At 43.8% G+C, this 14,840-nt stretch overlaps 1 protein-coding gene across 2 annotated transcripts in view; it reads right to left on the bottom strand.

Moving 5' to 3' along the window:
- Window positions 1-694: 694 nt before the first annotated feature.
- lhx6a (LIM homeobox 6a) overlaps window positions 695-14,840 on the bottom strand; it is a gene marked incomplete at its 5' end in the record, with an annotated part of 14,998 nt that continues 852 nt past the window's right edge. The window contains 8 exons of one of the 2 annotated variants that reach the window (XM_080018415.1): window positions 695-785; window positions 1,272-1,446; window positions 1,690-1,785; window positions 1,865-1,965; window positions 3,001-3,221; window positions 11,273-11,394; window positions 13,727-13,909; window positions 14,212-14,277. In XM_080018415.1, coding sequence (XP_079874541.1) covers window positions 706-785; window positions 1,272-1,446; window positions 1,690-1,785; window positions 1,865-1,965; window positions 3,001-3,221; window positions 11,273-11,394; window positions 13,727-13,909; window positions 14,212-14,277 — 1,044 coding nt within the window. In that variant the 3' untranslated portion in view covers window positions 695-705. The remainder of the gene's footprint in view (window positions 786-1,271; window positions 1,447-1,689; window positions 1,786-1,864; window positions 1,966-3,000; window positions 3,222-11,272; window positions 11,395-13,726; window positions 13,910-14,211; window positions 14,278-14,840) is intronic. The other variant, XM_080018416.1, reaches the window with a different exon arrangement.

A 14,840-nucleotide genomic window follows, 5' to 3' on the forward strand; every position in this document is an offset into this window, starting at 1 on the left:
CAGATTTTGTCAGGCCTCTCGGTCGTTTTCATGCTTGTTTAGAAAGAACGGAGGGAGGTGTCTTACCTCCAATGTGGTCCTTAGTGTATGCCGGGCCATGGGCCACAAAGGCAGTTCCCCCCTAAACCCCCGCCCCCCACTCAACGTCCCCTCCCTCCCTCCCTCCCTCCCCTCACACACACATCTTGAGAAATGTGACAGCTCTCAAGGAGCGTTAATCCGACTCCCTCGGTCGTTTCCATCCTTTAATAACACCTCCCCCCCTCCCCCTCTTTCAAGTACGGACAGATCAGGGGGTGGACGAGTGGACGGGGGGATGCTCGCATGGGGGGCGGGGGGGGGACAGGTCCTCGGGGGTGGGGCGACCGGGGAGACTGTGATGAGCTGCTAATGAAACAAAACGCCTCAACGCGCTTATCTGGACAGACTTGCGGCAGGTGAGATATTTCCGTCCATTAGAAGAAGCGGAGGGAAAAAAACGACGACTTGTAGTTTCTTTCTTCACTTTCATCTATTTTTCCTCCCCTCCCGTCATAGTGGCAAGGGCTGAAAAAAAAGGGTATAGAGAAGTGTCTTTTCTCCAAATTGACTCCTTTTCTTTTGGCCTCGGGGTCAGCTTGGCGGACGTCAGTGTTGGCAGGTCAAGGGTCAGGGTTTACGGGTGAAGGGTCAGGAGGGTGGTGGTGGTGGTGGTGCCGCCCGGCGCTAGCGGCTGAGGGGGAGCTGTGGCAGCGACATGGCCTGGTGGGGGAGACTCTGGGAGGTCAGGACGGAGAAGGGGTGACCTGTAGAGCACAGCGGTGGAGAGAAGGTGATGGGGGATACAAGTTGGAAGTTGTACAAAAATGTATATTGAAGTAGGAACATTTTGTATGCTTTGTTCTCGCTATACAAAAAAAATGCAGAGGGCAAATTCATTTTATTATTATTATTATTATTATTATTATTATTATTATTATTATTATTATTATTATTATTATTATTATTATTATTATTATTATTATTGATGTTGTTAGTATTACCATATAATAATAATAATAATAATAATAATAATAATAATAATAATAATAATAATAATAATAATAATAATAATGTAATTATTAGTATGTATGTAAGTCTGGAGACTATATCTCACACTTATCTTTAACTGAACCATAATCTTTTCTCAAGATGCAACGTATGTAATTTATTATATATTTTTATATATTTTGTATATACATATTTAATTTCTGTATATTTATATATATTATTATATTTATATTAGCACTCACTGTCGATGTACCCATGAAGGGCCACCATGCGTGCCCTCTCAGGACTGCCGAAGGGGGAGTAATGGAGCTCATCTGGCAGGGACGAGGGTATCCTGGACTGGGGGTGTCCTTGGGGAGCCCCACTGTGCTGAGGAGTGTGCTTTTTGTGTCTTGCTCTGCAGTTTTGAAACCAGACCTATGAAAATGCAATGTAACCATCCATCATGTAGCTATATTCTGAAACAGTGCAATATCAATGACAGGCAAGGCATGCATCATATGTGTTATTCAATAATACAATACATTTCTAGACATTCTAGAGTAATTAAAGATATAACTCTAGAAAAAATGCGGAATTTTACAAAAAAATGATATAAATACACTATGAAAGTGTGCAGAACAAGAAATAGTAAGAGTTTCTAGAGCGCTGCATACTGACCTGTATGACTCTCCTGCTCAGACCCGTCATGTCAGCTAGTTTCTGCAGCGTCTGGGCGTCGGGGTTGTTGTCTTGGGCGAACTGAGCCTGCATGATCTGCACGGAGACGGGGGCATTAGCGTGATAATAACGTGTCCGTTTGCGTGCGAGTGCGCATGTGAGTGACGGGCCTGACCTGTAGCTGTTCTGCTGTGAAGGAGGTGCGCGCCCTTTTCGCAGGTTTGGGTTGGCTGTCTTGTTCTGTTGGAACAGCTCCTTCTAAAGTGATACCGCTCCCTGGAAGAGGCAGAGGAAGGAAAAACAGTGAGAAGGATGGATATATGATTTCCTTTATAAAAAAAAAAAAATGGCAATCCATAAAATAGTCGGTGTCATGTGTGTTACACCGCAAGTCCCAGAATTCCATTTAAAACTGCAACTTTTTTTTTTTCAAATTCCAGATTTACCCTTGTCGTTGTTCCAAGATGGAAAAAATGTTTCCGTTCCTTTTTTTGGGGGAATGTTCATCCATATTGTCAGTGTACTGACCACAACTAGCTACGCTGGTTAATCAAATTCATCACGGCTGCCTTTCACTTGTTGCATGTTGTGAGCTTTGCGGGAACAAGGGACCCCGCCACAGGCAACGGAAACAGCAGATACAGTAGAGGAGCACATGCATAATGCAAACATATTGAATGGCTTTTTCTTAGAAAGTGTCGGCTAGCATCAAATATGTTAGTCTTTAACAAAATAATCTTACGGATTACCACTCACCATTACCATTACAACTTTATCAAACGCCTTATCTCTCTCAGGTTGACCCGGTCAGAGCAAGCAGAATCCAGATATATATAAATTACGGACAAACACCATGCAAAAAAATAAAGAATAAAACGAGAGTGGATGTTGGTCAAACTAAATATTATAAAATAAGTGAAAATTATTAATCGTAGCTCTTTACACACTTGTTATGTGGGCAGTGGACTCTTCAATTAGTCGTATGATAAAGTCCTACACAGTACAATGTTAACTTCGTACAAGAAATAGGTGTGCTCAGCTCGGTTCCAGTTTGCAGAGTAAGCTGCTCTTTGGGAACAAATCTTGGCCATCGCGAAGGAAAAAATAACTGGTGCACTGCAAAAAAGCGAAGGCACGCATACTTATGCATTAAAATGCTTTTATTATGGTCTTGGCACGTCCAAAAAGGAGGATAGAAAGCACACAATCACCCACGCCAAGGAAGGAGGGGGGTATGGACAATGTTCCCGGAGCCAAAGAAACGCCGTGGAACAACCCGAGAACCACTACAGAAAGAAACCCAAAACTGACCATTTTCAGCAGCTCGTTTGAGGTTTTCCACCATGGTGTCATAATGGATCCGACACAGGACCTTCTCCTCCACCAAGCCAAACTCCTCCCCGGTCGACAGCTGCCTCTTACAAGAAAAGCAGGCGAAACACGCCAAGTGGTAGGCATTGCCCCTGGCCCGCCGCACCCAGTCGCTGGCGTAGATCTGCCGCCCACAGCGGGCACACTTAGTTCCAAACCTACTGTGAGATAAAGGGAAAGGAACCACAGACAGACACACAGGCAGACACACAGACAGGCAGAGAATAAGGGATGGTTGTCCGTGTTGTCCCAGGGAACAGCACCGTCAGGTCATTAGCCCTATCGCGCATTTCGGGAAAGCAAAGACATAAAAAACGCGTTCGACTTGTGAGGTTTACAGAAATCTCACTGAGCTTAAATATATTTTTTTTCTTTTTCACTTAAATACTTGCCACACGACTTGTGAACTCCAAGGGTTTGGGAAAGAAACCTTGAAAGAGGATATGGCCTTCAACAAAAAATTTAAGACCGTGGCTGCAAGCTGAGCCTCGAATGCAAACAAACCAACACCTGCAATTTCCCGGCTGATGCGTGAAGGCCCTGACACGCACATGAAGGCACGCCCTCGTGCGCGCGCGCACATGCGCACGCACACACACACACACACACACACGCACGCACGCACGCACGCACGCACGCACGCACGCACGCACGCACACACACACACACACACACACACACACACACACACATGCACACGCATGCATGCACACGGCAAGATGGCCTCACATACAATAGAGGATAGAAAGAAAGACTGGCATGACATCACTCTGCATTGCCCTGCTGTAACTGATAGCAACAGTGAGGTCAGGCTGCACGTAAACCCAAAACACCTGACTTACTGTTCTGAAAGAAGGGCGGAGATCGAGAAGTAGACAGCGGGAGAGAGAGAGAGGGAGAGAGAGGGGGGGGGAGAGAGGGAGAGAGAGAGAGAGAGAGAGCTGCTCTAGGGGCACATGGATGGACGAGGGACACTGGCGACAAAGGTGGATTACTGTATTAAACAGCTTATCCTGTACGGGTTTGAAACAACATTGTATTGGCAATTTAAATAACTTTGGTAAAAAAAAAAAAAAAAATTTTTTTTAAGATCCAGCGTAGGTAAATATGAGACAAAATCGGGTACGAGAAGAATTAAAATAGAAAACTGTAAAACCTGCAAAAAAAGGGGGACGTGAACCCTTGAAATGGGTGACAATACCAGCGGTATTTGCTAAGTAAAGCCCTAAACCAATATAACAGCGCATAACATTTAGCAAATCTCCTGTGATTCACCCAAAAAATCAATCAACGCCTTTATTATAGGATTTATAATACAGTCACAACATGCATTTGATGCTGGACTCCGGGTGTGGGCCTTATACAAGAGGTGTTGACCTTATACGAGAGCAATTATGCCCACACGAAATACAACAGCTCTTTAAAGAAATGTTGGTCTGAAATATTCTATGTGGAAGCAGATATGTTTCTTCCAGTCCAACTCTCCAAAAAAAAAAAATAAAAAACATTTTCCAGTTCCAGTTGGCACCTTTATTCCTCTGTACACAACATTGCTTTTCTGGCTTTGCTTTTTCTGTTTTTTGGGGGGGGGTTTTATGCCGTCGATGACCTCAAGCGCTGCCTGCGAAGGTGAACGCGGCAAACACCACTCTACGTCTTCCTTGACCTCAGGTCGAGAGGAAGGAGAGGGCGGGGGGGCTGGAGGAGCGGAGGGGTGGAGGAGCGGAGGTTGTGGAGGAGGGGTGGGGTTCACGCAACGAGTGGACGCTTCCCCGGACGAGGGAGGGAGGAGAGGACACCGAGGGGAGCGGAAAAAAAAAAAGGTGAGACTGCAGGTCAGGTGAAGGGACCAGAGAAGGGGCTTGCAGCAGCGCGCGGTGGGGGCGGCGGCGGCGGCGGCGTGGCAGGGGCGGCGGCAGTGGTGGTGGTGGTGGTGGTGGGGAACATCGAGAAAGGAGGGACATTGAGAGGGGAGCGAGGGCTGGAGGACTGCGAGGCAGGAAAGCGCCGGGGTTGCCAAGTGAGTGGAGTTGGCAGGAGGCGAGTGCACTCAACTCCACTCCACCCAGGATGAAAGCATACTGCAGCGCTGACATTTTGCGAGGCCCGTGTGCCTCCTTTTTTTTTTTTTTTGAATGTGAGCTTGTTGGACCCCGCGTGGCACGGCGCTTTTTTTTTTTTTTTTTTTTTTTTAAGTACAGCGGGGGGGGGGGGACATCACCGCTTCACCGGGACAGGGCGTCCTCGCTCGTACCCTGCTGCTCGTACCCTGCTGCCTTCGTGCGTAACCGCGTGTCTGACCATATTGGTCCGTCTATTTGCTCTGTTTATTTTACCTCGCGTCCGTGTATGTTTGTGTAGCTGCCGACGATGGTATCAGCTGATTAACCCCGTCCGGTTACACGTACGGGCCTTTAGAGATATGACGCCGATCTTAAACGCGGAACGCCGACCGCAGGGTCGAATGTTTTTGATCAATTTTCCCCCTGCCTGATCTCCGCAACGACACACAGATTCGGTTTCCCGTAACCGAAAACCCCCGTGTTTAGGTATGTACTTAGCGAGCATAACCGAACAAGGCCATTTCGGAGACAAATCAACCCGGCGGGGGTTACTGTATGTGTGCATCATGTCAGATCGCCGCGGAGAAAGCCGGCTCGTTTTTTTCCGGCGGCGGCGGGAGAAACGTTGCGCAGCGTTCTGTCTAATCTAGCGTGACAGCTTGTCAGCTTCGGGCTCCGAGATAGAACCCAGAAAAGGAGCAAATCATCCCCCTTTTTTTTTTTATCCCCCACCCTCCTTCTCTTTCTGCCGCTCTGCCTTTTTGTATCTGATTATGTTTTCGTACCAGAGACCCGCTGTTTATTTTGGAACCCTGTCAATCCTCGCAGCCCCCGTACCGCTCAGAAGAGGAAGAATCCTATACCGCAAATCTCCATTTTCCTCCGACCTCCCCTCTTACGCCCTCCCCTCCGCTCTTCTAATCTCTTTCTTTTTTTTTTTTTTTTCATCGCAGTGATTCACCTGCAGCTGGAAGTGGGGGTTTTTCGAGGGCGGACACATTTTTCGGATCAATTCTGATATGCCGTAATAACTAATCTCTGTTAGATTTGTCCTGAGAGAGTTCTTGTTTGGCTGCGGTCTTCCGAAACGCGGGGGGCTGTGGGGGGGGACGCCCGAGCAGCCTTCTGTACGCTCTCGCCAAAAGGGGAATCTGAAATGGGGTGGGAGGCCGAGGTAATTCGGTTACCACCCGTACATTTAGTTCCACAGATTAAACATATTATCATACTTGTCTGTGATTACAAAAAAGGAACATTGGAATTACTGGAATTTTAAATCGTCCATTCCGAAGAGTGGGTCTTAACACGACGTATGTGCAGCAGCCGGCTTGAATGAGAAACAATTCCTCTGTAATAGCCAATTTCCGCATGTGTACTGTATCAACACATTGACGAGGCCATGTTTCTTGGATGCATTATAACACTTTGTAAACCATTCGGCCCCGCGACGAGGCTGTTCTCTCTTAAAATCTTTTTTTTTTTTACTTTTGCCCTGCCCTTGCTTTCCTCTCTGTCCCGCACTCTCCATCCCTGTCCCACGCTGATTCCACGCTGCTTGACTGAGTTGTCATGGAGACCTAATCTGCTAGCCAGAGAAGGACTCACACCGCTCCGTGGACACCACACACACACACACACACACACACACACACACACACACACACACACACAAATGCACACGCACACAGATACACATGCTCACGGAAAAAATTTGCTGTGTGGACTGTGGTTACAGTGTCAGTGTCCCAGGGAGCCTCCTGATTGGTGCAGAGTGCTGCAACTTCCTGTGTGGCCAGTGTGTGTGTGTGTGTGTGTGTGTGTGTGTGTGTGTGTGTGTGTGTGTGTGTGTGTATGCGTGTGTGTGTGTGTGTGCGTGCGTGTGCGTGCGTGTGCGTGTGTGTGTGTGTGTGTGTGTGTGTGTGTGTGTGTGCGGAGAACCCCAGGGACACAGCACTGTGTCTGTCCTGTGCTCACATTCCCTCATCATATGCAAACCACTTTCCTCCACCGCGTAAACACACACACACGTGCACACATACACACGCGCGAGCACACACACACACACACACACACACACACACAAGCACACGCGCACACATATTTAAGAGGAGAAACCCAGTCTGATTTCCTGCTATTAGACCCCATTAAAGCATCTGTCAGTCCAAAGCCAGATGAGAGGCTGACACAGATGAGGAAATCTCTCCAGAGCTTGAAAGCAAAACCCTAGAGGAAGAGCCTAGATTCACTTAGCCCAGTTTAAATCTATTCTCACATGATTCACCGTTATATTTAAAGGCTCCTTCGCAGAGCTGTGCAAGTGGTTATTCTTCATTAGGAGTTGCTCCAACGCATTATTTTGCGCCGGAGCATGCGCGGCAGCGGGTCTCTGAACGACACAGAAATGTCAGCTTAACTGCCACGACAAATGCATTTTATATCACACCGTCTTACAAGCAAACCAGCCCTGCACCCGATTACCTAAATGTTCGTAAGATAATGCATCATTTACTACTTCATTTATTTGAGACAAAGGTGCTGGTTCGGGACTCTGAGCCAATCACAAATCGTTCGTCAAGTGTAAATGATATGTGTAAAACTCAAGGGTTAAAATCAGATATTCTCCCTTAAATGAAAGAAATAAAAATAAGGCGTGTGCTTCTAACCTTTTGTGTTGGAAGTGTGATCCCAGAAGGCTGGATGTTTTCTTTTAATCGAAACAGACACTGGGTTTTGGGGTTGAATAACTTGATCTCTTCTAAAAATATATCTGGTAAAATATCCATTGTCACATCTTCGATGGTTGAAGTGGCCTTCCAAAATGAGTTTGCCGGAGCAAAGGGAGCTGCATTGGTGATTGCAACTTTACATATATTTATATATGTATAAACTATAACAGCATCTTTGACCATTTGCAAAGCCCTGGTCAAATATCCATCCACTGGAATTAAAAGGAAAAGCACTATTACTGATAACCTCTACACTTACTGTAATATATATCTAAATCAAAGCATGGCAGTGGCGCAGAGAATTACAGTGCACACGTGTTAATACGTGCGTTTATTGATAAGTAACAGTTCTCACATCGAAGCCGTAATGGGCTACGTATATATCTGTATGTCCATTAAATACTCCTTAAAGAGACTCCAAAGGCCGGTGGATAATGATGAAAAATGAATTTTTTATGGAAATTGTTCATGGAAAAATAATATTACGATGCCGCAGAGCACGCACAAAAAGTCTCTCTTTTAAAAATGTGTGAGATGATTGGCATGTGCTGCACTTGGCTGCACAGAGATCTGTTTGTTTGCGCGCGTTGGTGTGTGTGTGTGTGTGTGTGTGTGTGTGTGTGTGTGTGTGTGTGTGCGTGCGTGCACATACTATGCTGGGGCTGTTTCTTAAATGGAGGTAAGTTGGGCGGAGGGATCGACCTTAGTCGCAGCAGTAATTTAGAGACAACCAGACGGGGGGAAGGCATCCTCGCTTTTGCTATCCTTGCTTTAATGTCATGAACGTTTGCATTGATGCAGCACATATTTGTGCATGTGTTTTTTAACGCGTGTGCCCGTGCCGGTGCACGTCAATGCGTCCCAGCGTGCGTTCAGGTTTGTTTCTTTTTTGACAGGAAATCACATCGAGATCAGAAACACGCTGACCAGGCACTCGAAGCGGTCTAATTGCTGGTCTGAAGGCCTGAGGGTCTGGGGTGGGGGACGACTAATTGCTGGTGATTATAAACCTCAGAGAGGTGGCTCAGTATCGGGTTTCAATCTGACAAACACCACAACTCACTCACAGCTCCAGGCACAGCAAAACACACACAAGCTCACACATAAACGGAGAGACACATGCAGATACGCACATATGGCCCCCATGCCCACCTACACACACATCCACCCGCTCCAGGCGACTGAACTACACTGTTTCCAATGTGAACCCTGCTTCACCTTAAGTCGCACATAAACACATGTACAGACAGACATGCACATACACCCCGGCTACTCATATTTTCCATGCACATGTGAAGACACACACACACACACACACACACACACACACACACACACACACACACGCACATGAAGACACAAACACATTGCAAGCCCAAATTATAAAAACACATCGACAGTTATATAAACTATTTAGGTTTATCTGATGCTTTGGCACATGCAAACGCACGTGTGCCTCGTACGAATACACAACCTAAATACAAGCCTCCCGCCATAGTTCTGTTTGGGTTTCTACGGCGTTTCACATTTTTAGATCGTCGGTTCAAATCTGGTCGGGAATCGACGTTCTTGTCGCTACAATAACTGTACTCAGGACCGGTCAGGAGAGGCATCGGATGCAGTATGGCGGTCTGTTATTGTTGTCGGAGTATATTTTGTACACGCTCGTGGTTCGCTGCTGAAAACATTCAGAAAACGAGAATATCCGTTGCCTTTCTGTTTGGTAAACACAGGTCCTGGGAAGGGAAACGCCTTTTCGTTCTAATTTTGAAAATGATGCCACGAGATACAGCACGAGATATTAGACGCCGTTGAGGTTTGAGGGATTGGTTTCTTCTGTCAGAAAATATCTCTGACTGTGTGAACACACGTAACATTTGGTAGGTTATGATGGGCCTGTCGTGTCTTGAATAACGGAATACATGGGAAAATGATGTGGGAAAAAGTCAGGTAAAAATGATTTGCTAACAGAACAGAATATCAAATAGAATAGAATAGGATAGAACAGAATATAATAGAATAGAATAGAATAGAATAGCACACGATAGGATAGGAATAGAATATAATAGAGTAGAATTGGTTTCAAAAGCCGTTTTTTAAATTGATTTATTATTGTAGAGCTATTTCTGTTATCACTCAAAGTGCCGTGCAGAATAAAATCCATTGCCTTTCCCTTATCTCTCCTGGCTCGATGCAGGGGTGTGTGTGTGAGTGTGTGCGTGTGTGTGTGCGTGTGTGTGTGTGTGTGTGTGTGCGTGTGTGTCTGTGTGTGTGTGTGTGTGTGTGTGTGTGTGTGGACCGTAAAGGCGGCACGTGGCCCACAAGTGTGTGTTGATGTGTTAACAGCCTCAACAGTTACTGCGCGTGCGTGTGCGGCGAGGGGGCTGGCGCGCGTGCCCGTGCGCTTTGCACAATCACGTCGAGCGTCACTTCACATTACAGGCGCTAACGACAGAAAATAAATGTCTTGGGGTTTTTTTTTTTTCCGCCCCCCAGCTGCTCTCAGAGCTTCATTTTAACTCTTTACCGGCCTACCGACGGTCGACCAATAGTTCTGCACGAATTGCAACTGCAACTGCAACTGCAAAGTAACTGCGACTAGAAGTAAGTTGGGAAGATTGATTAAAAGGCGATTTAAAAAATATATATGGAATACTAATGCGTAGGCCACCGGTGGTGATGGGATATAATTCGATGTTCGGGATGAGTATACGCTTCTAAATACATTTGAACTCATTTCTATTGTACTAATCCTTTTTACATTGTGCTGAAAATATCAATAGGCTATATGATACCGTTTATTCGACGTAAGGGCCTATTTACATATTAGCTGCCAAACATAAAAATAAATCCATCATAAAAATCACCAAAGGGGCAGAGAGCATTTTACAATGAAAAGAGAAAAAAATAACTCGAAAATGGGATAAAGTGATATATATTAAAAAAAAAAAAAAAAATTTCTCGGCCTAAAAGCCAGTGTTTGGGATAGCCATAACAAGATGGTTGTCTCTCAGTCCTTCAGCAGAGCGAGGCTGTTATTTTGTCACAGACTTTCAGACTTCTGAAAAGCTTCTTTTGGAAGACATGAGGCAACCCGCATCCATTTCAACATCTCACGCTAAACAGCGCAGTGTGTGTGTGTGTGTGTGTGTGTGTGTGTGTGTGTGTGTGTGTGCGTGTGTGTGTGTGTGTTTGTGCGTGTGTGTTTGCGTGTGTGCGTGCGTTCCTGTGTGTGTGTGTGCGCGCGCGCGTGCGTGTACGTGTGTGTGTGTGTGTGTGTGTGTGTGTGTGTGTGTGTGTGTGTGTGTGTGTGAGTGTGTGTGTGTGTGTGTGTGGGAGGGAGAGCGAGAGGGAGAGAGAGGGGGATTCGGCAACGGCAGCGAGTGGGGTATTTTGAAAACAGGAATCCAAAACTTACCCTACCTGAAATAATCCATTTTACAGAAGATCTCCTTGTTTTTGATATAGCAGCTGTTGTGCTGACGCAGCGACGTCCTGCAAACCGAGCACTCCAGGCATCGCACGTGCCAGATTAAGTTGTTCACCTAAAAAGTAAAATTAAAAACTAGGTTAATGTCAAATGTAAATGGTAATAACACACACATATACACACACTCACACAAACACACACACATATATACTGTATATATATATATACATATATATATATATATATACACACACACATATATACTGTATATATATTTATAAATATATATATGTATTTATATATATATACAGTATATATGTGTCTGTGTGTGTGTGTGTGTATATATATATATATATATATATATATATATATAAATTGATTTGTTGTTGTTTTCATTAATAATAGTATCAACAGAAATCTACGGAGCATTTGTGTTAATGCCTTCACTCAGAGCGTCCCTCAAAAAAAAAAATCGAAAAAAAATAACAATAATAATAATAATTTTGATAATAATTGTATGATTTCGAATCAGCATTACTAAAGCTAATTTATGAGAAAGATACGATGAGATAGATAGGATATATAGTGCGGTAGTATTTATAATAAGCTTATTTGACATGTGCTTTTATCAACTGGCTCAAGTGGCTTTGGCGTTATCATCTGTACAATCTTTGTGATTATAACTATTAAACATTTGAAAAACTGTCTAATATGAAATGTTGATAATTATTATAATAATTATAATAATTATAATAATTAAAACATAATTATATAATGTTGTTATTATCACTGATGCTGATGATTAGGATGATGATTCATAACAATGTTGTAGTTAATGTTATTATTATTCGTAATGGTCATAAATAGCAATAAATCAAATATTGTTATTGTAGTGGAAATGATAATTGTTTTAATCAAGTTTTGATAGTGGTGAAAAAATGTGATGCTAAATGCTAGATATTACATATTAAACTAGAGTTTATACATTTGAAGCCTATGAAGACTTTTTAGGCAAAATATTTATTCCTGCATACATTTATTTGGGCTATTCGTTTAATTGTTAAAAATAAGTAACTATCTCTCCGATTCGAGAGCTATTGGCCTGCCATTTAAAGTCACAGAATACATTGAGTTATGCATATGTTCTGGATTTAAAAAGGAATGATACCCATTTCAAGAACTGTTTATAGGTTTGTTTGTTTTTTGTTTGTTTGTTTTGGGTTGTTTTTGTTAGTTGTGCTTATTTCCTTGTAAACACCACGGGCATTTGGATTTAAACCCTTGGATCGCATAGTTGGCACAGGTTAATTGTCTCCATTATTAAATGACGCACAACAGGTAGTGTTAACAGTAAGTTCATAAATGTAATTAGTGAGAAATATAGATGAATAAGAAAATCCATTTCTGAGTGCCAAATATGATCTACGTGTGAAACATCATTAGGACTGTTTGTATCCAAATATTTGAATTAAGTCCGTTGAAGCTGTCATGTTGTTGCACAGCAGACAGTGTCAAACATAACTGAATGACCCTCACACTTTCATACTTCCTGAGCGACACACCCCGTTTTATGTCCAAGCGGCGAGACTGTTTTGGAAGCACGAGAGCGCACGCAGGCTTGGCATCAGAATCTGTTTATTATTGTTGTAAATATTTATTTTTGCTATGATTTATTAGTGCCAACACGCTAAAAAAAAAAAAAACATCACTTTGTGTGTGAGGCCCACTTGTTATATGTACCCCCGTCATGTTGCTGTTGTTGTTGTAGCCGTTGTCATTGCTGTTGTTGTTTTTTTTTTTTTAATCTATTATCTATTATCTATTATCTGTTATCTATTATCTATTTCTATCTAATTGCATATTAAAGCCACAGTCGCCTTAAAGCTGCTGTCTGATCGCGTCGTCTGTTTTTTTTATTCTATTTTCTGTGGTCCCTCAATTTTAATCCTATTTACCCAGGCAAAACCACCAGATAAAAAGAAAGGCTTCCCAGGCCGTCGGATCAGTGGCCCACGGAGGCCCACGCACGCACCCTCCGTTGCGTTGACTGTGCTGCTGTGCGATGTATTGCACACAAAAAAACTTCCACAGAAGAAAAAAATAATGTTTTAATTTGTACGCCTGTATATTGTTTCCATCAGCTTAAAATAAATTAAAAAAATAGTGTTGAAATACTAAAATAAATCTATATTTCACAATTTTAAGCATTTCTTTCAGTTGATAAATCCAATAGACTCCATAGAAATAAAGTAAGTCAAATAAATACGTGTAAAATAAATAAATAAAAGAAATTTAAAATTAATGAGACAATCTAATCATTCACCAGCAAATAAAGCCTAAAGCGTAAGAAAAACTTTTTTTTTTTTTTTACGCATTGAATCGTGTTTTTCAATGTTGCAGACATTGCGTTTAAAGTGAACGGCTTTGTGTGTGGATCTCGCGGGTACCTTGAGCAAGTATCTGTCCAGGATCTCCAGACCGCAGCTGGCGCACGTGTTCTTCCCGGTGGACTGCACCGAGCTGGCGGTGGAGATCGGCGAGCACACCGAGGGGGTGGACGGGGGACTGGGAGAGGAGCGGGTGTCCTCCCGCTCCATGTTGGACCGCTGGGACTCTCCGTCCGAGTGAGACTGCACAGGGCATCAATTGTTTCCGTGATTCATGGTTTGGGTCAGCAATAAAAAAAATGTTGTTTTTTTTTAAAACAGTCGTATAGGCTATATTTTCTGAATCCAAATTCCCGAGGTGTAGCCTGGACTATGATTCGTGAAATTAATATTAAAAAATGTAAAAAAAATCGAACCTCACTTGCACCGGTTGTCACAGAAGTAACCATCCGAAAATGTGCACTAAATTAATTATCCAGATGTAAACAAAAAAACAAAAAACAAACAAACAAACAAAAAAAAAAAAGATCAAATAAGCTTCTCACCATTGGCGTGTGTTTAATATCCACACAGCGCGAGGCTCCTGGCGTGTTCTGCTGCGTGGAAATCACCTACAAGAGAAGGTTCAATGAACTGCGAGTCTTCGTCACCCTGCACGCCTCATCTTCAACCGGGGAATCCGCAGGAGACATTCGCAGATGGCTCTCCCAGGCTACTCCTATATAAAGTGGCCCTGACAATAAACCGCAGTTAAAAAAAAAAAAAAAAAAAAAATTGTATTTGTGCGCGCGCGTGTGTGTGTGTGTGTGTGTGTCTGTGTTGTGTGTGTGCGTGCGTGCGTGCGTGTGCGAGAGAGAGAGAGAGGGGGGGGGGGGGTGGAGTGGTGCTGGAGGTGGTGGTGGTGGGGTGGGGGGTGGGGGGGGTGTGCAGAAGCCGCAATTTTTAATGAAGCTATTCCAATTTGGATTGATTTTCCCCTCGCCCCCTCCGCCCGCCGCCTCTTAGAAGAATAGTATTTTCATTGCAATCCAGGACACGCGGTGGAAATGAAAAGAAAGAGGAAAGAAAGAAAAAAAAACAAAAAATACCTGCAATTACCAAAACAGTTTAAAACGCTGCAGCTGAAGTGTCAATTTCATCTGTCAGTCAGCGGGGGGGGCGGGGGAGTGTGTGT

Source organism: Zeus faber, assembly GCF_960531495.2.
Source record: "Zeus faber genome assembly, chromosome: 17".
NCBI lineage: Eukaryota > Metazoa > Chordata > Actinopteri > Zeiformes > Zeidae > Zeus > Zeus faber.